The sequence below is a fragment of the Centrocercus urophasianus genome, unplaced genomic scaffold (assembly GCF_019232065.1).
Source record: "Centrocercus urophasianus isolate 14NV4802_14NV808 unplaced genomic scaffold, USGS_Curo_1.0 seq_12, whole genome shotgun sequence".
Lineage (NCBI taxonomy): Eukaryota > Metazoa > Chordata > Aves > Galliformes > Phasianidae > Centrocercus > Centrocercus urophasianus.
Window position 1 is genome coordinate 30,597,143 of NW_024884364.1, and position 27,422 is coordinate 30,624,564.

General features: G+C 39.1%; 2 protein-coding genes across 3 annotated transcripts in view; one reads left to right on the forward strand and one right to left on the reverse strand.

Annotated features, from left to right (window-relative positions):
• The window catches only part of HLCS (holocarboxylase synthetase), a 115,745-nt gene extending 104,128 nt beyond the window's left edge, over window positions 1–11,617 (reverse strand). Inside the window, exons 1-4 of the mRNA XM_042809478.1 lie at window positions 11,387–11,617; window positions 8,090–8,242; window positions 4,435–4,597; window positions 1,909–2,861 (exon numbers count right to left, since the gene is read on the reverse strand). Of these exons, the coding sequence (XP_042665412.1) occupies window positions 1,909–2,861; window positions 4,435–4,597; window positions 8,090–8,242; window positions 11,387–11,617 (1,500 nt within the window). The remainder of the gene's footprint in view (window positions 1–1,908; window positions 2,862–4,434; window positions 4,598–8,089; window positions 8,243–11,386) is intronic.
• Window positions 11,618–18,700: 7,083 nt separating this feature from the next.
• RIPPLY3 (ripply transcriptional repressor 3) lies at window positions 18,701–23,835 on the forward strand. Of its 2 annotated transcripts, none has more exons than XM_042810729.1 (4): window positions 18,701–18,810; window positions 19,820–19,889; window positions 22,357–22,424; window positions 23,475–23,835. In XM_042810729.1, the coding sequence occupies exons 1-4, from the start codon at window positions 18,701–18,703 to the stop codon at window positions 23,620–23,622; spliced, it is 396 nt and encodes a 131-aa protein (XP_042666663.1). In that variant the 3' UTR covers window positions 23,623–23,835. The 2 variants fall into 2 exon arrangements, with proteins under 2 accessions (XP_042666663.1, XP_042666664.1); XM_042810730.1 differs by lacking the exon at window positions 18,701–18,810 and adding an exon at window positions 18,948–19,032.
• Window positions 23,836–27,422: the final 3,587 nt, after the last annotated feature.

Consider the following 27,422-nt stretch of genomic DNA (forward strand, 5'->3'; position numbering starts at 1 on the left):
GAAGAAATGAAACACCTTCAAGGCCTGCTTTCATTTGTTTGTTTGTTTCAAAATATTTAGAAGTTTTTGTACACTGCTTCATGCACATACATTTGATGAAAATCAAAAGCCATTGTGCTAGTTTCTCCCATTTTGCACATTTTAATTATGTTCTTCAGCTTTTATTGATGACCTGTTTCTCTGAAATTCTGAGAAATTTGCTGCAGGTAGCCAGGGTGGGAAGAACAAATGGTCAACAGAAGAGTACAGAAAAAAAGGAAACAAGTCTCTGTTATAGAACGTTATAGAATGGCTGATGTCACTGTCAGCCCCCTGAAAAGAAAACAGTGAGGTTTTCCAAATCCAAACTGAAAGTCATTTGAAATTATAAAGTAACACTCTAATCCTTTTAATCTGATTTTTGAAGCTATACTGTAACACCCTTTTTTTTTTTTTTTTTTTCCTGGGGAAAACTTTTGCAGCATTAAGTTGTATTACAGGAGAAGACTTCATTTAAATGGTACAGCAAAGCAGGTTTTACCATGGAACTTGCAGAAATGAATAGCAATGGTATCTAACCAATTTTCCACTCCAAGTACAGATGGATCACACAGGTAGCAAAACTTCCACCAGAGTTATAAACATGTTACTATATATACCAATTTCCAAAATTGAGGATAATATCCTGCTTCCAGTTGTGACAGAGTTAATTTTCATCCTAGTAACTGGTATGGTGCTGCGTTTGGATTTAAGATGAAAATAACATTGGTCACACACTGATGTTGTAGTTCTTGCTGAGGAGTGCTTACACACAGCCAAGGATATTCCAGCTCCTCACACTGCCCTGCTAGTGAGGAGCTGGGGTTCTACAGACAGCAGGGAGGGAACACAGCCAGAAAGCTGACCTAAAATGGCCAAAGGGATGTTCCATAGCACATGGTGTCATGCTGAACTATAAAGATGGGAAGAGAAGAATAGTAGCAACCACTGCTTGAGAAGTGGCTGTGCACTTACTTGTCAGTGGGTAGTGAGCACTGTACTAAGCACCACTTGCTCTGTCTACTCCTTAATCATTATTATTTTCCCTTCCTTTTTCTCCTATTTAACTACCTTTATCTCAACTAATGAGTTCTAATTTTTTCCTCCCTGATTCTCTCCCTTTCTACTTCTAAGATGCAAAATGTTACATAGTTAAAAGTTTAAATACTGAAGGAAGACTCCGGGGAAGAAAAAAAAAAAAAAATTGTTTTCAGCTGACCACAGCTCTCCTCTCTTCTTTTGTTCATGAAAGAAATTGTATGGCAGTTTGTTGTATACACAGTTTGCAAAAACAGTCTGGGACCTTTCTCATGTACTCTTTCCAAAGAGATCCGGCTACCTTATTCCTAGAACTTTAAAGAATTTTCCTTTTAAGCTTCTTGAACATTTTATTTTACTTCCTCTTCTGACTCTCTTCTTCATCATATCTCCTATTTTTGTATGAAACCTTTTATTTTGTCAGTATCAGCTTTTACCCAGAATTCATCAATAATTCTGCTTTTCCTGTTCCCATATCCCAAAGTCTGCAAAGTGCACAGTTGTAATACAGTGAATCTTCTAGCAGCAGAAATTGATAGCTCTGCCTTTGAAGTGGCTTTCTTACTATGCATATCTGTTGTCTCCTCTACCATCCACAGAAATTGTACATGACCGACATGGTGAAAACAAGGACCTGCAACAGCAGTGACATTTTTCTTCCATTCTTCAGCTTTCCTGAGGATAAAGCGAACACCACTCTGTATTCAGAGCCCTTGTACATTCACTGAGACATATATCCACATCTGCCCCTTGACAAACATTCCAAAGAGCATGCCAGATCAATAAATAAACTTCTTTAAAACACAATACCGTGTACCAATGAGCGAATTAATGCTTTTCAATACACAGTACCTGAGAAAGAATGGCTTCTCCTCCATTGTCTCCATAAGGCAGATGAACAATAACTACATCTTTATCAGCATTATTTAAGCAACTCAATGGCTTCACTTTGCTGCTCCCTTCCTTCATCGCTACATCAAAAACACAGCCAGTGATCAAAAGATTTAACTTCATTTCAGTACTGTCCATTTTAGTGACCACTAATTCATGAACAGTTCTCTTCAGTTTGTCTTTCCTCTTTATTTGTAAACCATCAAATGCAAAAGAGGAAGACAACCCTAGAATCTTTCCACCTTTAGATAAAAACTTCATAAACTGTTTTTGGTTCTTCTCAGAAATAGGCTTTTCTGTGGCAATGATCAACAGCACTGAATTATCAATCCATGGAGCTTTCAGAACTTGTTCCTCATGCAACTGGTAGATGGTGTAGCTGTCTGTATCAACACATTCCTGGATGACTGATTTTACTTGCTCAAAGCCCACTTTTGCAGTTTCAGAGCCAACATAAATCAATATATTAGGGGGCTTTCCGGCAAGGTTTACTCTCTTTATTCCTGTTGTTAGACAATCACCATTCTCTTCCAGTTTGCTATTGCAATCATCAGGAAGTTCTGGAATGGCTTCCACAGAGGCAAACCTGACTGATTCGATAGTGCTGTTTTCAAGCTGTAGACATTCATGACAGCTGGAAAGATGCAAGTGATGATGCTCTCCAAAACCTGTCTCTTTTTCAGATAGACTGTTGGATTCATCTTTGTGCTCATTTTCTTTTCCTAGCTTAGATTTCTCTTCTTTTGCCTCTGGATCACCTTGTCCCGCAGACTCAGCTATTCCACACTGTGTTTTAATAGTAGTTCCAAAAGTAGCAGGAGTTACTTCATTCGTCTGTGTAATGCTTGCACTCTTTTTCATAGATGGTGTCACCTGTTTTAACTCCTTCAGAGTATTTTCTTGTAAATGGACAGCTGGAAGAGTTAAAAAATGAGGAGTTATAAAATTTTTTAATCAGAAGATCTATGATGAATATCACTGTATCAGCAGAATCAAGGCTTAATTTCAGCACAAGTTCAGAATGCTACAAATTTTATCTGTTTGACACATCAAAACCACTCCCTCATATAGAATAAATTTATACTCATAAAACAAGTCAGTGACTGTAATGACTATTTGTTTCAAGGAAATATGGATGAGAGCGTAGCACTTGTTATTTACAGGGAACATTTAAAAAACCCACTAACACTCATTAGCAGTGCACAAACATATGGAGAAAAAACCTGAGAACTGTACACAATACAGATGTGCTCGTAACGGAACAACAGTAAATGAGAAGTAGGTAAAGAAGTTCTCATAAAAGTATCAGTTTGTCAGTTTTTGTACATGGACAAAAATAAAGCAAGGGAAATGCTTTTGGAAAAATGCTGATCTGTTAAGGAGGGCAGAGTGGAAAATTACTATTTTGAAATGAAAGGTTTTGAAATAGGTTGCGAATAGGTTTTGAAATAAGCTATTAAAGTCATGATAGTGGATAAGATGGAAATGCTGAACCACGTCTCTGGCACTGTCAAAGGCAGTAAAATAAAAGCTTTGCGTAAGTAAAAAAAAAAAAATAAAAAAAATAAAAAAATTTTAAAAAAATAGATACATCTGAACTACTTACAATCTGCAGAAAGGGAGACATAATCAGCTATAGGAAATACATAGGAGCTAAAAATCCAAAGAAAAAACAAATAGCAAATGTGAATTCCTTTCCCTAAAAAGAACAGAAATGCAAAGATAAAAATTTCCTGGTAAGTTCAAATGAAAAAAAAGAAGGGCAAAAAACATACCTACTGTGAGCAAAACTTGTAGAGCCAAGTAACAGAGAAAGAGGAGAGAAAAATTATTCTTCGTATGGTAACTTATTTCTTTCAGTTTCTGAGTCACAGAAATACAAGGGCCACTCCTAAAGTAATGTCTCCTACTTTATTATGTTGGCACACAATCTCAGAGGTGGATATTGGTTGTACGGCGGTAAATGTTGAACCTTCCAACCAATATTCCATTACATTTTGTTGCCATGACAGTCCCTCTGTGTGGAAAAAAATGGCACCCACTGACATTCACTAATGCTTTCTGAATGTTGATGGACACCAAACAGTGGATGTGAGCGCAGTGGTGCGTTTCACACGTGGCAAGAGCAACAAGTCATCTCCACTGGAGCTAATTTTTATGAGCATGTAATGCAGGTTTTTGTTGATTGCTGATGAAAATGTATAGATAATGGTGGTGTGTTGAGAAATAATGTTTTGTAGCTGAGAATTTGCTCTATCAAATAGTGTTGCTGTGCTGTTTCTATCTGTTATAGTTTCCATGGAAGTAAGTAGGAGGCAATACTTCCAGAGCAACCTCCTTACCACAAGTCAAAATAAGCAAAAACTGATTGAATCCATCTCCAATGCCATAAGGCCAAATGCTTATTTATGTAGATATTAAGATCATATACACAGCTCTAAAACAAACACATTTTATCATTAAAAACAAATATGTGAAAATACTCACAAACAATCTTGCATGGAACCATTCCGTTATCCATTTGAAGCCTGTCTTCCATGAATGCTATTCCAAGGTTACTGAAATTATCTACACTTGCTTCAGCAATTAACTTGTATGGTTCCCCAGGTTTATAGGCCAACGGTGAACAATAGTCAGACCACTTCACAATCTAAGAATAAACCACACGCATGGTTTTCAGTTTGAAAAGGCTACAGAAAAATATAAAATATACCAACAGTATTATGTTATTGCAAGATGAACTGCAGTTGAGAACCGCCTTTTCTAAAGATTCTGGTATGGAAAAATATCACAACAACAGGCAGAGCCACAGGGATATTACAAAAGCAGACCAGCACAACTGGCAAATTCAAGTGTCAAAAATAACAAAACTATTTTATCAGAAGCATTAAGTAAGTATACAAGGTTTTAGTTGCTTGGTACATCAAGAATTCTGGTCCCTAGAAAAGCATAATGGGAACACTTGGACTTCTCCTCTCAGAGAAGGTTTGTTAAACCCAAATATATGCACATCACCCGCTATTCCTGATCAGCTTTTTCTTCAAGTGCTGTGCTGCTGCCATGTCTCTTTGCCCAGATATTCAACAAAAGGGCAACCGGTCTTAGACACTCAAGGTACCTAAGAATTCTTAGAGTACACTGTTTTCGTGTCTACAAAAACCTTAATCTCTTCTCCTCCTTTGCATGCCATTCAAGCCAACTCTTCCACAGCCCCCCTCTTCATAATGTGACTCTGGGCTATTCCCTATAGTGGAAGTTAAGAATAATAACATTTTAAAGACATCCTTTCTTACCCAGAGAACACACACAAGCAGCTAACATCCACATCACCTGTAAATTGTGAGAATATATTGACACTTTTTCTTCATGGCACCAAGTAGAACGTTAGTCATACTAATAAGTAAAAACTAGTTACTGCTGTCTACTATGAATAAAGTGAATAAACAAAAGAACCTCTCAAAGTCAGGCTACTGCCAAGACATATGACCTAAAATTCTGCTAATGCAACAACCCAGAACAGAACAAATGCCCTAAGAGAACTGTTTCATACCAGCCAGGCTTTCCTGCTATGATTAGAAATTCTCATCAAAATTCTGTCATAATACAGAACAAAAGGCTAGCTCTTACTAAGAGATGAGAAATTATTTATACTCCTGCTTTATGCATCCACCTCAGTTTCAGCAGAAACCAGTGACAGATCACTGACATCTGTTCAAAAAACATCTTTCTGTCAAGACATTCTTGTAGGCCACAGGAATAATCTGTTCTCATAGTCCCTGCCTATGTTGAAAGTTAGCTGCCAGAGGTAACATCCAAAAGCACTTCTGGAAGTGACACACAGAAAAATAATAAATAAACAAAATAAAACATCAGTCCTTTTCCACTTAAGTTATCCCTCCTGTTTATATGCTTTATATCCAGTCTTTTATCTGGATTATTGTTTTTCAGTTTGATAAATTAATTGTTAATGTCTGTAGAAGAACCCCTTTTTTCATTCTAAAGAAAGTGCAAACAAACAAATCAACAAGATTAAAACACACACACACACACACAAAACAACAATCCACAATTCTGCCTAATAAAAAACCAAAAAACCTCAAAAGAACAGCAAATCAGTGCTTCAATCCAGATGTTGCTTTTGTGGACTTGTGATATAAATTTCCCTTAGCCCTCTGCCTGAGATGGGCCAGTACTCTCCAGGTGCACACTGAGACAAGGTAGAAGCAAAACAACAGGTATCCTCTCCAATTTATATCCTACAAGCAGAACCCCCTGGATGGCTTCCACTAACTTACATCAAAGACAAAAAAAAAAAAAAAAAAAAAAAGCCATCTACAAACCAGCTAGTGTAGCTACTGCTATGAGGGTCAATAGACTTCAGCAAGAAAGGTTTCAGTTCAGAACAAACTTCTAGTACCTCCAGTCCTCACAGTCTGGTCTTCACAGAGATAATGATTTTGCCTGGTGCAGCACTTCACCTGGACATCATTCCTCTAGAAGGCAAAGACTAACATGTTCCATGTGAAAAGTACCTCTTGAGAGCAGACCTGCGGAGAAGGACTTGGAGGTCCTGCTAAATGAGAAGCTGGACATGAGCCAGCAGCGTGCACCTGCAGGCCAGAAGGCCAGCTATGTTCTGGGCTGCATTAAAAGAGGGGTGGCCAACAGGAAGAAGGAGGTGATTGTCTCCCTCTATTCAGTTCTTGTGAGGCCCCATCTAGAGTACTGTGTCCAGGCCTGGAGCCCCCACCACAAGAAGAACATGGAACTCTTGGAACAGGACCAGAAGATGACCACTAAGATGATCAGAGGGCTGGAGCACCTCTCCTATCAAGAAAGGTTGAGGGAATCAGGCTTGTTTAGCTTGAAGAGAAGACTCTGAGGAGACCTCACTGTGGCCTTCCAGTACTTGAAGGGAGCATATAAACAGGAGGGGGAACAACTGCTTATGAGGGTGGATAGTGATAGGACAAGGGGGAATGGTTTTAAACTGAGACAGAGGAGGTTTAGGTTAGATATTAGGAGGAAGTTTTTCACACAGAGGTGGTGAGGCACTGGAACAGGTTGCCCAAGGAGGCTGTGGATGCCCCATCCCTGCAGGCATTCAAGGCCAGGCTGGATGTGGCTCTGGGCAGCCTGGTCTGCTGGTTGGTGACCCTGCACACAGCAGGGGGTTGAAACTGGATGATCACTGTGGTCCTTGTCAACCCAGGCCATTCTGTGATTCTACAATTCCATTGGCATGCTTTGTTCTCAATTCAAAGGCCTACAGAGGGTACTAAAATCAGGTTGCAGTCATCCAGAATCATTCCCATTCACAGCCTGTCCTTCTGTTCCTGCATTCTTACCAGGGTAGGTAAGTCACCAGACACTTTGCTCTCTGTGTTCACTGCAGCAGAGGACTCCCATATCACCTCTCAGAACAAATTGCTTGGAAAATGCATGCTTCTCATCCAAGGGAACTGATGAACCATAATTACTTACAGATGCAACCGCATCTTTAACAACCTGGTAACCTGATGCCAGAAAGTAGGGATGACAGATGATTCTGTGGAGTGCTAAGTAGGGACAATTCGGGAGGGCACCTAATTAGCCCCTCCAGGTAGCAGTCCTAGCTTGTGGCATAAGCTGTTTAGTCGAGGACTCTGTCAATTCTATGCTATTCCAGCAATCACCCAGTAATGCATGCATGGCTTTCTACCTCTTCTCTCCTTGCATCAGTGAGCAATGAGGTCCATTCTGTAACTCAACAACATTTTTCAGTATTATGAATTACAGGTCAAACGTTATTTGTAAATTTCAAACAAGAATCATTACCATTTCCCAACTGCATTTTGTAGAAAAGCAAAGAAATTAAGAATTTGACTGTGGCCTCACTTCAATAGACTTTGAAAAAATTATCAAAATGTATTTAATATCAAATGTTGATACATTTATTTGAAGTAAAAAATAGAACTTGAGTATTAAAAGTGATTGTTTAATGACTAGATTACATTTTTATTCCCAATAACATTATAAGTGTACAAAATCTGTGATTGATTTATTCCTTCAAGCATTTAGAGTTATGCTTAATTCTATGTGCATATCAATGCTAGACTTTGCACTACTATTTTCTTTACACAAAACAAAGAGAAGTGCTTACCTCTTTTGAGGACACAGGTGATTTCTGCAAGTTATCTGCCTGAGCTGAAACACTTTCTGTCACAAAAGCTATATGTTCCGCTTCTAGTAACTTATCAGGATAAATAAGAGGAGAAATGAGAAGTAGACTCCATCTGTTTAAATCATCGAGGAGCTGAAAGAAACAGGAAAGGAAAAGTCTCTAAATGGAACATCTCATTTAATAATTCTTTTTTGAATTTTCCCCAGACCAAATTCAAATCTAACTCTTCAGCTTTACATGAACAGTCTCCACAGTTTTGCAAGGAAGAGAACTTCCATAAGCAAAAAGGGGAAATCATCCTGAACCATTAAGAAGGGATATATTAAAAGTAAAATAAAAATGGATCATCTGCAAAAATGGATCAGCTTTCAAGACAACTCAGATGCTAGCATTCAACCTTAAAGTAGAAGCATACAGCTGAGTGGGCCACTCAAGACAGCTGTGCTATTGGCACTGAGACCTTCTTGGGTCACTTGCCATTGGACTCTGCCATTGGCAGTATGTTTCATTCAATCCAATCCTCCTCTCTCACGCTGCGGGCTGCCCTGCCTCCTTCTCCCATCTCAGTGCTGGTTCCTGATGGCAGAAGAGCACTGCTTTGAGCTTTCATAGAGACTGAGTAGGCAGTCATAACACAGCACACACACTCAGTCAGCACAGTGCCATTACCTGGCTAGCGTTCAGATGGCAATCATTACAGTTAGGTAACAGTTCTCCAAGAAACACAGTCCCACAGATAAGTAGAACACACTGTCTCTACATCCATCTGCCAAAAGATCCATGAGACTATGAGCCATAAATAACCTAAAGACTGTATATTACATGGGTCTAATATTCAGGATAGCTAACTTATAGTTCTAAGAATTCTTTTGTAAAGCCTGTTACGTATAAATTTATTTTTGTGGAGGTGTACAGCCTCCTAAAAATCAGTACAAAATGTAGATATGTGTATGGGAACTACTGAGTCATGGCCTGAACCACTGATTGATCACCTGAGGCAAGAATTGACTCAGCCCTGGGAGCACAGGTGAAGGCAATTCAGCTGTGTGACCAGAAGGAGTGGAGCCTGGCTGCACCTCTCCTAGACCCCATTAAAGGGGTGACTGCCCCTAGGAAAGAATCTCTTCTGGAGATTCCTCCTTGTGGAATTTTATACTGGGAGCTGAAGACATGGATGAGCGTTTCATTTTATGTTGTCTCTCTACCACGATAATCTTCTTAACTATAAACCTGTAAAATACCATCCTAACCATGTCACTCTTCTAACTGTACATTTGTTAATTGTACGATACTGTACTGACATTATTTTTCCCACCATACTTTAAAAGTTGTAAATAGTAAAATAAATAGCTATTTTAGTACCACTATACTAGAAACACAGCTTTGTACTCCTTTGGTAACTCTATGTAGAAGTGTGAGAAAATTTCCATAGAACCTACCACACATGTACATGATTGCACATGTAAATAGAAACACTGCAGTATTAAGATTTCTTTGTATAACTTAACTTCAAGAGGACAATCTGGCTAGCTTGCCATCCAACCAGCTTTTCTGAGCATGGAAGCTGCAAAAATAAACATTTCTACCTTCCCCAGGAAAGTGAGCCAAACTACTGAAGCTTTGTATTACCTTAGATGTTCAGTTTGATTAACTGGGGGGAGAAGGGGGAAGAAAGAAACTTATCAGGTTGCTATTTAGAAAACAGTGTAGCTCAGCTAGCTTTCTAGAGGCCAAAGGCATGATAGCCTTTTTTTTTTTTTTTTTTTTTTTTTTTCCCCCCCCAGTGTTCAATGGATGATGCAGCATTCCACAGCAATACTGCCTCTGTCTGTAATACAGTTAAGTCAGAACCCTCTTGTTTCACAGGAACAGGGTGTAGGGCAGCAGGCCTTTTGCACAGGCAATCCAGCAAATACAGCTCATAACTTCCAAAGCACTTTTTTTAAGAGACAAATACACTGTGAATAAGAGCATTGACTTTATGTCAAACATCAAGCCAAAATGCAATTCCTTTGAGATTTTCCTAACTTGCACAAACAGAAACTGACAAGCTTATGAAGTCAGTCTGCATTTAGAGCGTAGCAGACAAAAAGAAATGTGCTTAGTATGCAAGGACTGGGAGAAGCTGTATTAGACATGAGCAGAAGTGGAGCAAAGCATGGACTTGTTGAAATATGATTTCATATTTCACATTTACACAGAACTTTCCACTGCTTACACAGAACTCTGCTCTTTATGTTCATTACAGCACAGGACTTTGCCATTTACATAGAACTTCTCTGAAGACATGGAAAAAAATACTTGATTTTGTTTTCAAGGACTTAACAACTGCTTAACTGCCCTGTGAGAGATGCTGCCACCATCTCTTCTAAGTATGAAATAGTTCAACCATTGGATTGCAAGAAACTCCTTTTGAATCCATTCCATTTGCACCTTTGCTTGCACTGCACTGAAACCGGCCTTGCAGAGCACTTAACTTCATAGAATTATCTCGAGTTGGAATGAAGCCACAAGGGTCATTAAGTGCAACTCTAGGCTCTGCACAGGGCCATCCCAAAATCAGCTTTCCTGCCTCTGGAAAAGCCTTAGCCAACAACACGTATCATAAATATACAGTGGTTGGCGATCCTGTCCATGGCAGGGGGGTTGAAACTAGATGGTCCACTAGATCATCGTGGTCCTTTTCAAACCCTAGTGTTTCTATGATTTCTGCAATACTCATTTATGTAAAATGTGTAATAACTGAAATAACTTTCACAAACACATGAACAATTCTGAAAATCGGGGGGGGGGGGGGGGACAAACATAACGGGGGGCAGGGGACACGAGCAAGATGATACCTGCCCTCAGCCTTACTGAGGCATTTAGTTACAGATAATCCCAATCTTAATTCAAATAAATCAGGTGACCCTAGGGAGGAGCGGTGCCCAAGGAGTTCCGTTTCTGAGCCTGCAAGGCTGACAGCAAGCTTGCCTTATCCTAAAGTAAAACTGAAACTAAGCGGAACTCCTCCAGGTACTGCGCGCTTCTCTTCCACCACTGCCCATCTGTACCAACGCGATGGCGTTTTTCGCATCGCGTTTTCCTCACCCGAGGTAACGTTCTGAGTCCAGAGAAGCAGGCAGTTTTCCATAATAAAAGCCGTACCGGCGAGGCTCGGCCACTGACGGGCGAGGACAGCGCGGCACAGCCAGGGGAGCGGACGCTCGCTCCTCCTTCGGGATCGCGGTAACGGAGGAGGCCGCCGTCCCTCGTTTCTCCCTCCCTCGCACGTACCTGCGTCTCGTCCGTGAAGAAGACTTTGTTTCCTATCCTGAGGCAGACTCGCTCTTCGGGCGGTGCCGGCCTGAGCGGAGGATGAGCCGGAGGCGCCGCAGGGCCGGCGGAGCAGCAGAAGGTGAAGGAGCAACGGGAGCGGTGGAGGCGGCGCACGGTGCGGCGGATGAGCGCGGCCGAGCAAGGCCCCCAGCGCGCCCATAGGTAGAGGTAGCAGAGCGTGATCAGCATGGCGGGCGTCGCCCCGCCTCCACCGGCTGGCGAGCGCCTAGCGGAGCCTCCGCCCCGCCTCCCGCCCCGCCCTCCTACCGCCTTGCTCTCCCCCCCGAGCCGCGTCCGCCGGAGAGAAAGGGGCGAACCGGCTGGGCGAGCCGTCGGCCGATCTGATTGGTTGCCATAGACCACTCTGATTGGTTGCCGGCGGCGGGAGGAGGTGATCGAGGCTATAGCGGTCTGTCCTCGCGGCCGGCTGAGGCGCTTCGCGGTCTGTTAGCGCGTGCTGTTGGGTGGGAGCGGTGTTTGATGCCACGGAGTGTGCGAGATTGTGCTTAGAACAACATGGCAAGGAAAAAAAAATCAATAATAAAAAAAAAGGTTATCCTTGAGGTCTCTTCTGACCCCAGCCACCCTGTGATTCACAGAATCACAGAATGGCCAGGGTTGGAAGGGATCTCAAGGATCATGAATCTCCAACTCCCCTGCCACATGCAGGGACCCCATTTAATACTAGACCAGGCTGCCCAGGGCCCCATCCAACCTGGCCTTGAACCTGGCCTATAGGGACGGGGCATCCACAACCTCTCTGGGCAGCCTGTTCCAGCACCTCACCGCTCTCATAGTAAAGAACTAAAGATTCTGTGATTGTATGATTCTACTTAGCAGTGTAGCATTGCAGGTTATGAGCTCCGGTATGCAGCCCTGCATGTCTCATGTTCCTATCTGTGATAAGGCTGCAAATTGCAGGGACTAGGTTCGTGTTTCTGCTATACAAACCTGTTTATCCCATCAGCTGCATGGGATGGGTTGTACGAAAGTGTAGCTAGCAGATCAGCCAAGTGTAAGCATCTGTTACTTTTTTTTCCAATACAGAAGCAAGGAATTATTCTCAGTTTCCTCAGAAATGACTCCACTTTGCCACCTGAGCTAATTTCAGAGCCTTCTGCACCTTCTGGGAGCAGCATCTCCCATTCACAAACACAGCAGGTGGAGCGATGGACCTCAGGTCCCATCTGTGCAACAGGACAGCCACCAAAGAGAACAGCAGCAACAAGATGACACACTTGTTTTCATTTGATTTGACCATATCACCAAATGAGAAACATGAAATCACTATCCCGAGGGGCCTGTTGTTGAACTGATGAAGAAGAGTGTGTTGGGGAGTAAAATGATACCATGCGCATGTGCCATGTGCTACAGACACAGCTTGCCACTACACAGGAAGCCAAAACAACTTACACAAGGTATCTGCTGCTCCTCTGGCACAGGCATGAAAGTTATTGAGATGGTGAATTTTGTAGGGGGAAAAATGTATGAGGAGCAGCTGAGGCCCCTCTCTGTGTTCAGCCCAGATCAGAGGAGCTGAGGGGAGGCCTGATGGCGGCTGCAGCTCCTCACAGGGAGCGGAGGGGCAGCGCTGAGCTCTGCTCTGTGTGACAGCGACAGGGCCCGAGGGAACGGCATGGAGCTGCGTCAGGGGAGGGCAGCTGGGGGTCAGGGAAAGGGGCTGCACCACAGGGCGGTGGGCATGGCACTTGCCAGAGTTAAAGAAGTGTCTGGACAACGCTCTGAGACATATTATGTGATTTTTGTGTGCTGATATTTGGAGTGAGGATTTGGAGTCACTTATCCTTATAAGTTCGTTCCAACTCAGGATGTTCTGTGATTCCATGATCAGCTTGATCCCAGTGGGTATTCAGTGCATGAGTAAAAAGGGAGAGGGGAAAAAGAGAAGAAAATGTAAAAAGGCTAATAGAAATAATGGCACCAATGTGAATGCACCTGGATGATACGTAACAAGCATTTCCTTAACAGAACACGAAGCTACATTCTTCTTTACCATTCTGAACTCAAGGCCTGGTATGCACTCAAATTTACTAAAATAGCTATTCTAAAGCCACAGTGTTCTAAAACGGTCACTATCAACATCACAGTGGCATTTTTGATAAACAAGGAACACAGTGGACCTGTGCATGTTGGCATGGGAGAAAAAAAAAAAAAATCAAAAACACCATGAGAACTATAGCACCATGACAACCTTCTTCTTTTTTTAAATCTGCACGCATAGTGAAAGCTTATCCAAAATGGCAGAAATCTCTGACATAATTTTGATTTCCACAGAGCATGCCTGAAACGGTTAACAGTTTCAGTTGAATGATCAAACAATTTTAACAGCTCCCTCCTTTCATTTCAAGCCGAAAAAGTATCAGCGTGGTGGCTCTGCTGCTATATTCCCTGTATATATTCTATACACAGGGCAAGAAAGTCTCTAGTAGTCACAATTTCCCATTATACACTGTTTCTTTATGTGGCTTTATCTTACAGGAGAAGTCAAAATACTTAGACAGGCACATCAAAAGAAGGAAAACAAGCAAAGTATACACAGCCTCAAAAGAAAGCTCTTAGCCTTGGAATTCACTTTCTCTGTAATAGTTCTCTAGTACCCACATTGCTGACCTTCAGAGCACACTGCAAAACACAACTGTTTATATAACCTTTGCACGATGAGCAACATAATTCGTTTAATCCCGCTGTATTCAATGACAGCACTGAATATGATCAACTAGATTTTTATTTATTTCTCTATTTGTTTGGGATCCTTTGCTCAGGAAAAGTTCATGAGTGCATGAGAAAATTGAGTAAAAATTTTGTTATGCAAGGGAACCTAAAGCAGAGAAATATACATGCAGTCACTATTTTAAGACAGTGAAATGTTGGAATATTCTCAATGAGAATAATTTGAAGCCATAAAGTTGCTGTAGGTATTCAGATTTTGATCATAGTGTAGCTTAGACTTAATCATGAAAAGCTCTGGTTAAAATGTTAAGTATTTTATATTGGGAAACATTTTTGTATTGTTATGAAATCAAGGCCATGAACATACTAGGATATTTACTAAAATAGATATCCTAAAATAAGCATGTCAGTTTCCCCATAAAGGAGAGTGGAAGGAAACCTTGAAAAGGAACAGTGCGTAATATTAGCTCTCAGACTTAACACTTGCCTTTTTTTTCCACACAGAATCGCAGAATGGCCCAGGTTGGAAGGGACCTCAAGGATCATGAATCTCCAACTCCTCTGCCACATGCGGGGATCCCATTTAATACAAAACCAGGCTGCCCAGGGCCCCATCCAACCTGGCCTTGAACACCTCCAAGGATGTGGCATCCACGACCTCTCTGGGCAGCCTGTGCCAGCACCTCACTGCTCTCATAGTAAAGAACTTCCCCCTGACATCTAATCTAAATCTTCCCTTCCTTGACTTATAACCTTGTCCTGCTGTTATCTACCCTTTCACTGAGCACAGTTCACAGAAAGATGTTGCAAGATGTAGAAATCAGACACACAGAGATGTGAAATGGTTTACAAAGAAAATGAGGTAAATTCTGAATAAAGGGAATAAGCTAAATTTCTAATTTCTGCCTGCAGACGGGGAGGAAATAACCCCTTCCAAATGGGACAGAAAGACCAGCTTCAGTCTGGAGGGGTTAAATCCATCTAGGCTCTCCCATATGACTCAGAACAGGAAGCCTGCACTGCCATGGAACATAAAATGTTAAGAAGCCTTCCCCACCCCCATCCCCCACCCCCCCACTTTAAATTGAGTATTATGAAAATAGCTCTCATGTGCTTCATGAATGACTTTCAATTCATTTCTGAGGAGCTTTGTATGCTATTAATGGCTCCAAATGTTTTTATGATATGTTTAACACCAGCTAATATATAAATCTGTAAATGCTGTAAAGTTATCCTGACTCCTGTCTGTTGCAATTCATTCTGCATATTATTTATTCTCTGCATATTATTTATTCTTGCAAATGCATATGTGCTTTCATTTAAAAAAAAATATGTAATAACTGAGTAAAACGAGTTTCCCACAAAAACACAAAATAATTATCTTATGGTCCATTTCTCTCTTGATATGCTGTCCCAAATTCCTTTAAAATCAGATCAAATCTGCCAAAGTTACTCTCAGTAAGTATTAGAAGTGTGAAAATAATCCTTGCTTCTGGGAAAAAGAGATAAATAACAGTATCAGTATTTTCTTTCCTTTGCCAAATACAGCTCCTCGAATTGAAATTAAGTATATTTCAAGACACAGTTGTTCCTTTCAGTACCTAAAGGAGGCCTACAGGAAATCTAGAGAGAGATTTTATAAGGCAGTGCAGTGATAGGGCTTAAGCTGGAGGGGAGCCCAAAGCCCATCCACCCCAACCCCTGCCATGGGCAGGGCTGCCCCCCACCAACTCTGCTGCCCAGGGCCCCGTCCAACCTGGCCTTGAGCGCCTCCAGGGATGGGGCAGCACAGCTTCTCTGGGCAGCTGTGCCAGCGCCTCACTGCCTGCTAGGGAAAGAATTTTCTCCTAACATCTAACTTAAATTTCCCCCTTTTAGTTTAAAGCCATTCCTCCTTGTCCTACCACTATCAGACCATGTAAAAAGTCAGTCTCCCTCCTGTTTATAAGCTCCCTTCAAGTGTTGGGAAGGCTGCAATGAGATCTCCCCACGTCCTCCAGACAAAACAAGCCCAGCTCCCTCAACCTGTCTTCAAAGGAGAGGTGCACCAGCCCTCTGTTCATCTTTGTGCCCTCCTCTGGATCTGCTCCAACAGCTCCCCATCCTTCTTGTGTGGGGGGCCCCAGTCTAGACGCAGTACTCCCGATGGGGCCTCATGAGCAGAGGGGTCAATCACCTCCCTCTCCCTTCTGCCCACCCCTCTTTTGGTGTAGCCCAGGATACTGTTGGCCTTCTGAGCAGCTCACTCTGCTGGCTCATGTCCAGCTTTTTGTCCAGCAAATCTCCAGCAAAATATTAATTTATATTTTTCTACAATATTACCAAGAGTTACATTAGTTCATATTACAGTTTCATTAACAAAAGCTTTTTTTTTTCTTTTTTTTTCTTTTTTTTTTTTTTTTTTTTTAATTTGTAGCAGACTTGGTCTTGCAGGGCTTTATCAACAGATTTGTTTGATAACTTTGTATATTATAGAGAGCTGTATTTTAGTAGCTCAGACTCCAGTTCTGCGCTAATAGCCTTGTTGGCAGCTTCTGTCTAGAACTAGAAATCAATTATCCTCACATGTGGATCCGATTGCAAGATTGGGACTGTAAGCATCAGTTGTGTAATGAACACTTCCTTTTTGACTATCAAGCTAAATTTGATCTGAACAAAACTAAGCTGATGCAATTATATATGTGTATTTAAGACAGTAATTTAGCAAGATAGTCAGTTAAAATTTAGGTTACTTGTAAAGTTTGCCATTTTTTTTCTTAGTAACCATGTTACTATTTAACATACAATTTGTTATTTGAACATTACTCACCACATTGTTCATTCCAATAATTGTACTGATTTTGATACATAAATGTTAAAACTTATAAAGATTATGCATACGTTTTCTTCTTTGCGTCTTTTTTTACTTAGTTAAAGATTTACAAATTCTACAAAGCATTTAAACACAGGACAGAGTAGGTGTTGACTGAGAATTTTCTAATCCATATTTTCAGTGCTTTCCACAAGGGAGTTTAAGGGATTTGATCTTTGAGTTTAAACTGTATCTAGTAGTCACAGCAGGAATGGCTCTTACAAAAGTGCAGAAAATTAATGCAAAAGTTGGAGTTCAATAAATCAAATTACAGAAAATGTTACTCGAGGCTACTTCAAAAACAAAAGTACAGCTGCAATGCTATTATTTTTATCAGTCAAGTAGCTAATAACAACTGTACAACTTGCATCAATGTAAGAAAATTAGTCTTTCAAATATGACTTAATCTCTTCCCTGATGGACAAAGGATATTTAATTAGAAGCAAAAATCCCATGTGCCAAGTTATGCCTTCTAATACAGAACCATTTCAGTGGAAAATGAAGTCTTTCAAGAAAGCATATCCAGTGGTCCTCATTTGTGAGTCCTGCCCTTTCACATTGACTGAACATGCGCTACCCTCAGCTGTATCAGAGCTTGAGAAATGGCCATGAAGGCTTATGTAATAAGAACCTGTCTCCTACAAAGAATTTTCAGTGTCCACACAAAATGACCATTTTGATGACTTCTCCAGCTCAGTCGGCTAGAAGGGACCTAATTTGTATCAAATAATCAATGGATATTCCATGTTCAGTAAACAAAATCATTTTTCTCAGTCTGGAAAGAAAGTTGACAGCATAAAGCAATTATACTTGGTAGATCAATCTGTTCTTTTTGTTGCCAATGTGTAAGCAGCACCACAGGAAAAATAATTCAGCAAAAGGCTCTTACAACCCACTTGCATCTCTGCAGTAGTTGCAAAATAAAGAAAACAAATGAACTGTTGCAATGAACCTTAACAATGAGAACAGATAATTTTACATATCAAGTAATAAATTGCTCTTGTACAATACAGTGGGTAACTAGTAATTTTCAATACAAATGAAAACACTGGGAAGAGAGCTTGGACTAAGACAGTTTGTGCTCAGCCTTTGTAGATTTAAAGCATATTGCATATTGTGAAATAAAACTTGCCTCAAAGAAATGGTATTCATAACCCTTATTTCTTGATAGATGAAGTAGTCTTTCTTGGCATGAAATTTCTTCTCCTTCCATCAAATAGCAAACAAATTAAAGAACTATCCCCAGAGTCTGAGGCAGGCACTAGGCCTGTCCTCTCACCGTCACTGATTTTTGGTATCTTTTTGTGTTTTATAGTTAAAAGATGGAAAAGATTTCATTCACTGTAACATTTACTCTGTAATTAAAATTCTCTTCAAGTCTCCATTACACTTCTTTAAGATTGAATTCTGATGCATTTTCCCAAGTCATACAAGGAGTATAAAATGGCAACAGAAAGATAAAGGACACAATATTCAATGTGATTTGCTATCTTAATAGTCTGTTTCTCTATAATTGCTCTCACCAGGAGTCTGACCACATGAGAACAACATCTTTGAACTATTTGGAGGAGTCAAAAGAACACTCATTAAGGATGTTTCTTTCCTTTTACCTGAGGCCATGTTTGTTTTAGGTAAGTATGCTTTGGGAGTTAAGATAAAGGAGGGGCTGAGAGGCCAAGACAAGCAGCCAGCCTGCCACAGAAACAGCAGGCTTTAGATCATCAAAAACCATGGAGGGTGCAGCTGTAGATTTCTTGCTCCAGGCTACAGTGGATCACATCTGTCAGTGCTCCAGAGATGCCCAGCAACACTCACTCAATCCAAGAGAGCAGCCGGAGAGGTAAGGCAGAGACAGGCAGACTCCTGACTCCTTCCAAACTCCAGAATTACTGAAAAAAATAGGATTTCCTTAAAAAAGGAAACCACTTTAAGGAGAGAAGTCTCCAAGCGTGGCTATTCCCTTTAAAATAGACTGCCAGCTATATCATAGATATCAGTAAATGGATTCCACCAGAAAGAACATGAATATGGTCACTTTAAAGACTGCTAAGAAGCTCAGACTGTAAGTACCATTTGAATGCAGTAATTCTAGATTTGTGCAAAAAATGAAACACAATTTTTAACTTTAGAAACAGCAGGCAAAAAAAGTTTAACTTTTTTTAACTTTTTAAACTTTTTTTTACCTTTTAATTTGGGACTGATATTTTGTTTTTCTGATATTTTATCCTTTTCAGTCAAGTATTTCAGAATATATTTCTGAACAAAAGCAAATGAATAATAAGCTTGCAATAACTGTTCTTTTTTTTTTTTTTTAAACTTATTTAGCTTTTGCATGTGATATAACTTTTCAATTTCCCCTATTAAAAAAAATGGTAATTAGATCCAATCTCCCATGATACTTTAACGATGTCTAATCAATAAATGATCAGGCACTCAGTGATCATAAGTAACCACTAATTAGACATAGCGCCAAAGATGAAGAGTTACTTTTCATTTTGCAGCAGTGGTACATAAATAGAAAATACTTCTGTGAAATTTTAGTAGGAAATATTACCACAGTTATAAATGTACAAGTGATTATCTGGTTTGTTTAATGAGATCATATACAGGAGACAGACCAATATTGCCATAGAAATCAGACTCATCATATCAAAACAAGTCTTTTGCAACTTGGGATATATCTATTTTGTGATCAAAACGTGTTGAGGAAAAAAAAAAAAGTCATGTTGCTTTTTTTTTTTTTCAAAAGACTTCAGCAGACACTAACAAAAGAACTATTTTATGGGTACTCTATGGATATTACCACAGAGAATTAATTGTGGGAACGCTATTTTATCTTAATCTTTCAGCAGCCCTGTTTTATGGAGGCCCTGGATGCCCACAGCCAGGGATGGTGAAATGACAGAGAATCAACAAATGGTGAGATTAAATTCTGGAGAAAATAATCCTTATCGAAAACAGGTGCAGAAATGAAAGCTATCTGAACACAGCAAGTGAGGCTCAGTCTTTTAATCATTTCCTTTTTCAATTTCAAAGTACTTTCTTCAGCACTGACAAATGTTTCCAATTATGATGCTCCAACCATGGCAATGTGTAAAAGTATCTCTAATTTTGTACCAGATTTAGAATCATTAGCTGCAGAAAACACTGCTTACTAAGACAGTTTAACATCAGTTTTTATTTCTTTACAAAAATAAGAATATTCTCTGTTTGAAATTTCCACACTTAATTCATATGTGAGATTTTGTACAGGGGAGAAAAAATTTTGGGTGAAAATGATTTTGAGGTGAAATTGAAAAAAATATCTTCAGGTGCACAGTTGTATTGATTGATATATATTTTTTTTTTTTTTGAGGGGGATGTTGCTATAGCTAAAGCAGATAGAAAATCAACAGAAAAATCAATTTAAAAGCTCTTATTGGCAAACTCCAACTCCGAAAGGCCCACCAATTAATAACTATATTTACTTATTCATTTAGGAAGATTTATTAGTTAAGAAGATAAAACTGAAGAGAGATATAAGCACGTTCAACATAGGTCCCAATACTGCAAACTTAAAAAAAAATAAAAAGTATTGAAATGGTGCTTTAGTGCTTAGTTTTGAGCATACTGAGTTTTTGCAGCATCAGATTCACGGCTACATCTTCAACTTTTTTTTTCCCAAAGGATCAGCAGGTTAGGACAACAACTTTCCTTGGCATAAATCTTAAAATGTTCACAATTCCTAACACATTCTAATACATGTAATGCCTTTTTTATCGTGTACTTTTTGTCTCCTGAAGGTGGAGGCTATAGCTGTACAGATCTGCTGGAGTGCCATGCTCCTGGCAGGCACCGTGGGGAAAACCTGTGGAACAGCATCATTCCCAGAAGCATCTGCAAATTTGCTAAGGATGAGAGTTGTCCTATTATCACAGGAGATGCTCAGTAATGCATAGGTACATCCCACAGCTGTGGAAAACAGCAGGCATCTTCTTCAGCAAATTACTGAGGTTTCTGACTGAATCAGATTTGCGATTAATTGGCGCTATAGGATGCTGTATTTCAACCTGAAAAGTATATGCTTACAATGTATTTAGTAAATATCAATTAATGCACATATTATTTTTAAAAATATGTGTTCTGAACAGAAAATGGCAGAAAAACGGGTCAATAAAGGTAAAAAGACTATTTTAATTTTAACATAGGTATGAAAGGAGAAAAATTGCATGTGGTGTTTATTATTTAACATAGATATTATGATGACACTACAATTTTCAGCCAGATCAGGAGTCCATTTTATCAGGTGCTGTGGAAAAAAAGTAAATGAGCCTCTGCTTAAAAACCAACATCAGCCTAACAGGCTTGAGAGGAAAACATGTTGGCTACAAGACAGGCAGACATGGGAGAAAAGGGCCGACATAAAAGGTACAGAGGGAATTCTTTACGATCCCTTGCGTAATCTGTAACCAAAGGGTTTTTTGGGGCCCATCAAAATATTCATTTGGAAACCTACTTCCTCAGAAAAACGAATGAATTGTTCTGACAGTGGCATAAGTCATCTTTGTTTTTCCTTCTTTTCACTAGCAGTTCTACCACAACAGGATAAAATTTTACTATTTATGCAAAGTTAAGTTTATGCTAACAGTAATAGATGTCTTATCTAAGATATAGTAGAGAACGCATGTTCACAAGACCAAGTTATAGGAATCAGTGACTTTGGGAGATGCTTTCAGTTTTGCAGTCTTAATAGGATTTGGTAATGTTAACATTTGCAGGCTCTTACTATTATTGTGAACTTATTTTGAAAGAAATTAGTATTTGCCAAATTTTGTATTGAAATTTAAAATTCATTTTTGCTGCCTAGTTTGTTCTATCAAAAATGCTTGCTTTTAAAATCAGTAAATAGAAATGCCAGATACCAGTTGTCTCTTGACTTAATTGTTTGGACTCTTAATGCACTCATGGGATCTCTGATTACAACTGAGCTTGCTTAGACTTGAACATTCCATCTGCAATCTGCTGGCTAGTATAGATACAGGTGTACTTTATAACACCTTAAACCCCACAGTCTCTTAAACTGACTGAAAATCCTTTCAGTCACTGAAGTTCTGTTTGGTGGCATTACTACACCACCAATCTAAAAACAGATATTCTATACAGCCTTAAGCAGAATGTACAATACTTCATAGCTTTACGGTTCATACAATATACAAGTTGAAACTGTTTGTTAAATGCACAGCTATGGGCAGCGTACGGGCACAAATAATACCTGGACAATGGAACAAAAAAACTCAGAATATCAAAGAAAGGAACATAGTCACATAATTTTACAGTTGTTTGTAGACGAAAAGAGTGAAATCTTCATTTTTAACCTATTCTATATAATAAGCGTGTCTCTTTACAGTCACAACCAGATGGTCAGCTAACAAATTTTAGATCAAAAGGAGCCCTGGGGTTTCAACATCCAGTGAGGTGAGTTAAATACCATCACTCGATTCAGGGAAGAAAAGATGCTGAAAGAAAATATTTCTTCTAGGGAAAAGTATTACTTTGTCTCTGGAGTGTCTTTTTGTCATGGTGCATTTTAACAACTCACCAAAATTTGTTGATATTTATCTTCCCACAAGGAAAAATGCCCAGGCTGAACAGAACATGAAAGAATACTTCAGTAATGAAAATGAGAAAAAAGTCACCTTAAAAAAACATCTAACTTAATCTAATTTGTATCTCCATATAATATATAATAACATAATAATAATTATATAATATCTTACATGTTATTCCAAATTTACAAATGCCAGATAGTGAACATGAACAGATACTAATGCCATGTGATTTGTTACACATATTTGTCTTGAGTCTGCTGAAATTTGTTCTTCAATAAAAATTGAATTCCAGGTAATCTTTTCCTCTATTTCCTATTCTTGGAGGAATTACAAGTCTTTCCACTCCCATTTAAATTCTGTATGTTTTAACAATACAGAAATTCCTGATGTGAACTTGTAATTACAAGAGGAAAATTAATGGAAAATCCCTCTTTATTACAAGCAAATTTTAAATTAGTTGAAAACTGGCATAAGTGGAACGAAGAAATAGATGTGTACACATATGCATGCAAAACTCATGAACATATGTAAAAAGACCAAACAAAATTTTGCATTAGTGGAAAAACAGGTGAAAACCTGAAGTGTAAATTAATACTCATTCAAGATTTTAAAAAAAAAAAAAAAAGAAAAAAAAAGAAATTCTGAAATAAATCTCTTCCAGCTGAAGACACTAAAAAAAAACTAAGATCAACCTCTGTGCAGGAGGCAACCCACCCCAATCTTAATGTGGTGTCTTAATCTTAATTCCAGAATCACATAACGTTCTTCAACCTTCTTGCAGTCCCACAGGTACTGTGGTACTGAGCCCCAGGATTTTTCTGCCTTCAGAGAAAGAAAAAAAATAGATTTTAATAGCCAAGCTAGGTAAGCTGTCTCATGATTTTAATTTTTCTCTTTCAATATGCTTTCTTATCAGACTTTATTTGCCTAAATCCAAATGCCAAAAGTTTCTTAATAACATTGGAGAGAAGGTTCTGGCTAACTTTCCAGTACAAGCGACAATTCACTTCTACAATGATGACACTGACTCTGAAGAAGATGAGGAAGAAACCAGTTCCGCCTAGTAACTAAAAATTACTAGCCTTTCCAAATACATAATTAAAAAATTAAGAAAGGAATTAAAAGGAACTGTCAAGAATGTCTGTACAAACATCTGACTGAAGAAAGAAGCACATCAAAGCTCATATGAAGACTATTTATAGCTAACTAAGTAAGAAGAATGAGTCAATGCAACTGGAAACAGAGGAAATCCTTTTGCGTTTCAAAAGACTTTTAAATAAAACCCTGAAACTTTACTAAAAGATCATAATGTTCTCAATTGTGTTGGTTTAAACAACAGTTGGATTAAGAACATGAAGAACATTGCATTTAGTTACTTTCTTTTACATGCAGCATGAAAATAGGACTGGTTATGGGGCAAAATAATGTAATACAAAGCTCCAAAATAAACCAAAGGCTTTGAACCACGATGTTTCTAAGAATTTAAGTGAGAAGTGATTTCAAATGCAAAGAATATTTCATATCATTTCTGCGGAGCACATTTATTCTGATTTGAACGCTGTATGCCAGACTAACCTAATTCATTTCAACTTTCCTGTCAGGACAAGTTAACTATGACAGTCTTGTGATGTCTTCTGTTTTTCTCAGACTTTCCCACTCTAATAGAGAAGTCCTTTCTATCAGTCAGAAAAGTCAATTAATGGCACATTAAAACATGTGTTATGTATGGTTGTTTTGGTCTTATTTGTTACAACATTGAAAACATATTTCTACAGTCTACTGTGCCTGTGTCTATGATTTGGATACAACTGACTTAGTGTAGATTCCTATCTGGTGTGTATCTCACCATTTTGATATTTCTTTTACACTGATATTCAGAAAAACTTAAATTACTAATTTTCAAAAGCATCGTTGCTGTAATTAACAATGTCAGTGTATCTGTTCCTACACAGTTAAACCATTAGGAAAGAAATAAGAGTTTGTTATAACCTGTTTTGTTTAAGCTTTTTTTTTTTTTTTTTTGCATAAATAGTATGTGTGCTCAGGGAGTCAGCCATTACTTGTGTTGCTATGCCAGGATTTTTTTACATAGCGCAAGGATAAGGAGTTTGGCCACAATATGTTTCAGAATTATCTCTAACTAAAACTGTGATACTTTTGCCAGAGAAAAGGCAAAAGTAGCATCCAAGGTTCTTGACCTGTACTACTATTGGTGGTGTAGATAAGGCCAGATGATTATAAGCTGGTCAGATATTCCTCTTCGTAGAATAAACTGTCAAACAAAGCTGGAGTATTATAAATTGTAAGTCTAGCAACGATTCCAAATGAGCCATCACATTAGAATGGAAGATCTTTTGCTTTTTCAGAAATTCCATTTACAAACTAGGGAGTGGATCTATTAATTAATTTACACAGGGAGACAGTAACTTCTAATATACATAATTACAATAACTAGATTAATTTGTAAATCCCAATATGACAAATGAAAATTCAGCTTTTTGACACTTCACTCATTCATCATCTCCAATATATTCCCTCCCCAGCAAATGGAATTGCCACATAGACATTCTAAAGGTCATAGAGATCATAAGATTATGTATGGTCCAGTTTCAACGTCGTAGGCTTGTAGCTCATTTAAGCAGAAGAACATCCAAGATCACTTAGCAGATCAGTTACAATGACATACTTCCAATGCTAGCCAAATCATTATACATTGAGCCTCAACTTCTTCCTTGCCAGTTCTTATTCTCAGTTGGGTTCAGTCACAACATCTGATGTTTCTGCCCTCACTTTCTGAGTCCTGAGCACTTCTCACCTTTTAAGACACTTCTGTGTGCATCCACGCTGTTGTTTTTCTCTCACACAAACCAATGTTGCTAAAGTGCTCAGAACTCCACTGTTGTTTACTGGAATCTAGAGGGATGTGCTGAGTGTTCTATCTGCCTCCATTTTGAAAATGGTTCAGTAGCTAGGTAGTTACCTCACATCTCCACACTGAGCAGTACTCCCTAACGAACACATTACACTGAAGAGCTATTTGTATTACACAGATGATGTCACCAACTAAGGACTCATAATGTAAATTAACAATCTAACAGAAACGTTCTGCAGGTTCTTCCTTACTGATCCTTAACATTCTGTGAGGCCATGCTGCTTGTTACTTTGCCCTACACAGTTTCTCTGTCTGCCCTGTCTGCCCAACAGTGGACTATGTCCATCTGGCAAGATTAGTACATACTTGGAGGCACAGTCATCCAGCAAGAGCAGGTGTTTAGATTGTTGCAGGATAGGAACGAGGGTCTAATATCTGTAGGTCTCAAAGACATAAACAGAAGGCAGTCTCAGTTGTAAACAAGATTAGTCTTCCTACATTAAGAAGTTTTGAGTCAGAAAGATTTGCATCAACAGGAGAGACTACGTGCTACTGGTCACCCACACTGAAGTTATCATGTTTTCAAACAGACAGAGCTTTTGAAGATCTATATGTGAAGCTGATACCCTATTCTTAGTATTAGCCTATCATCCTCAAGACACTCATTTCCTTTCTGTGGAACTCTGTGATCCTGCCCTGCACCCTCACCAGCTGGCAGCCAACCAGCTTACACTGGGCTGTAAAAAAGCATCCTGGACAACAAATAAGCAGTATGCCAGAACATAATGATTTTTGGTTGGAGAAGATTTTGAGAAAATGAGAGCATTGTTTTCAATGTATTACTTTTCAGGAGTGTTGACACAGAACCTTTGACAAAGAAAAAAGATAACAAGAATGTGGACTACGCAAACAACAAAGCGGATCAGAACTTTTCAACCTGGGAGATATGACTGAGTATACAAATCTAGTTCTGGCTACCTGAGAGGTTTGCAGATAGCAGAGAATGACTGGCCATGTGATGAAAATAGTGAACAGTGAGTGTAAAAAGAGAGGATGTTAACTAAATTTGCTTTTGGTCTCACATGCAGCATTCTCAAATGAGCCACATCCTTGCCCATCTGATGTAGGTGTAGTTTCAGTGACACAAGCAACTGCTGTTGCAAATTCATACCTTTGAAACAAACAAAAACATAACTGACAACTTTAAAGAAATGTGTTCCTCAGAAGAGTAGAACAAACCTTGCTATTAGGAAAATGCAACTGGATGACAGATAACCATCTTACCAAAGGTAGATGGAAATATGAAAATAAATCACCTTACACATATGCAGCAGTCTGACAGCGTTATATCAGCAGGCACTGATTCAGTTTCTCAGTACCACTCTGATTACATCCCATTTGCTTTCCCTTTTATCATTGAATTCCACTTTCAAATTCAGGTAACACTACTGTACTATTTTCATTACTAGTAATATTTAGCTACAGGTATTAGTGGAAGCCAAATTATATTATTCTTTTCCCCATCATGCCAGCAATTTATTTTTTTTGTGTGTCAGATAACTCTTCATCTCTTCATGTTACAGTGTCAGCATAAACTTATTTGCACACTTAAAATGTGCACTGTGATCTGTTACCTGTTTGGTAAAGACTAAATAAGGACTAAAAGTGAATCAATTATAGCAACCCCGCTGCTCAACAGCAGTTATCTTCCAGTTTTCAGTTCTAGTTTGTTACCTCATCTGCAGTTTGACCTTGTGAAGTTTTCAGTGACCTTAGAATCATCCATCAGTTCCAGGAAAAAGATAACAAAGCATCCCCAAATAATGACTTTATCATGAGCGTACTACTTCAAAGACAAGACTAGTCATCTACTACCTTACAGATTAATTTGTTGGCTCTGAATCTTTGTTTCACGGAACTTCCGACAGTAGTTCCATAACTGTAATGTTTCCAGCAAATGCTACCTTTTGACTTCCACTGTTTGTTTAAAAT

What these genes read in the sequence shown, in the direction of transcription:
- RIPPLY3 (XM_042810729.1), top strand. Translation starts at nt 18,701, where the DNA reads ATGGAGGGTGCAGCTGTAGATTTCTTGCTCCAGGCTACAGTGGATCAC. An exon ending in TGACAGAGAATCAACAAATG is followed by an intron (nt 19,890 to 22,356) that starts GTGAGATTAAAT and finishes GTCTCTTTACAG; the next exon opens with TCACAACCAGATGGTCAGCT. An exon ending in GGGTTTCAACATCCAGTGAG is followed by an intron (nt 22,425 to 23,474) that starts GTGAGTTAAATA and finishes CTTTCTTATCAG; the next exon opens with ACTTTATTTGCCTAAATCCA.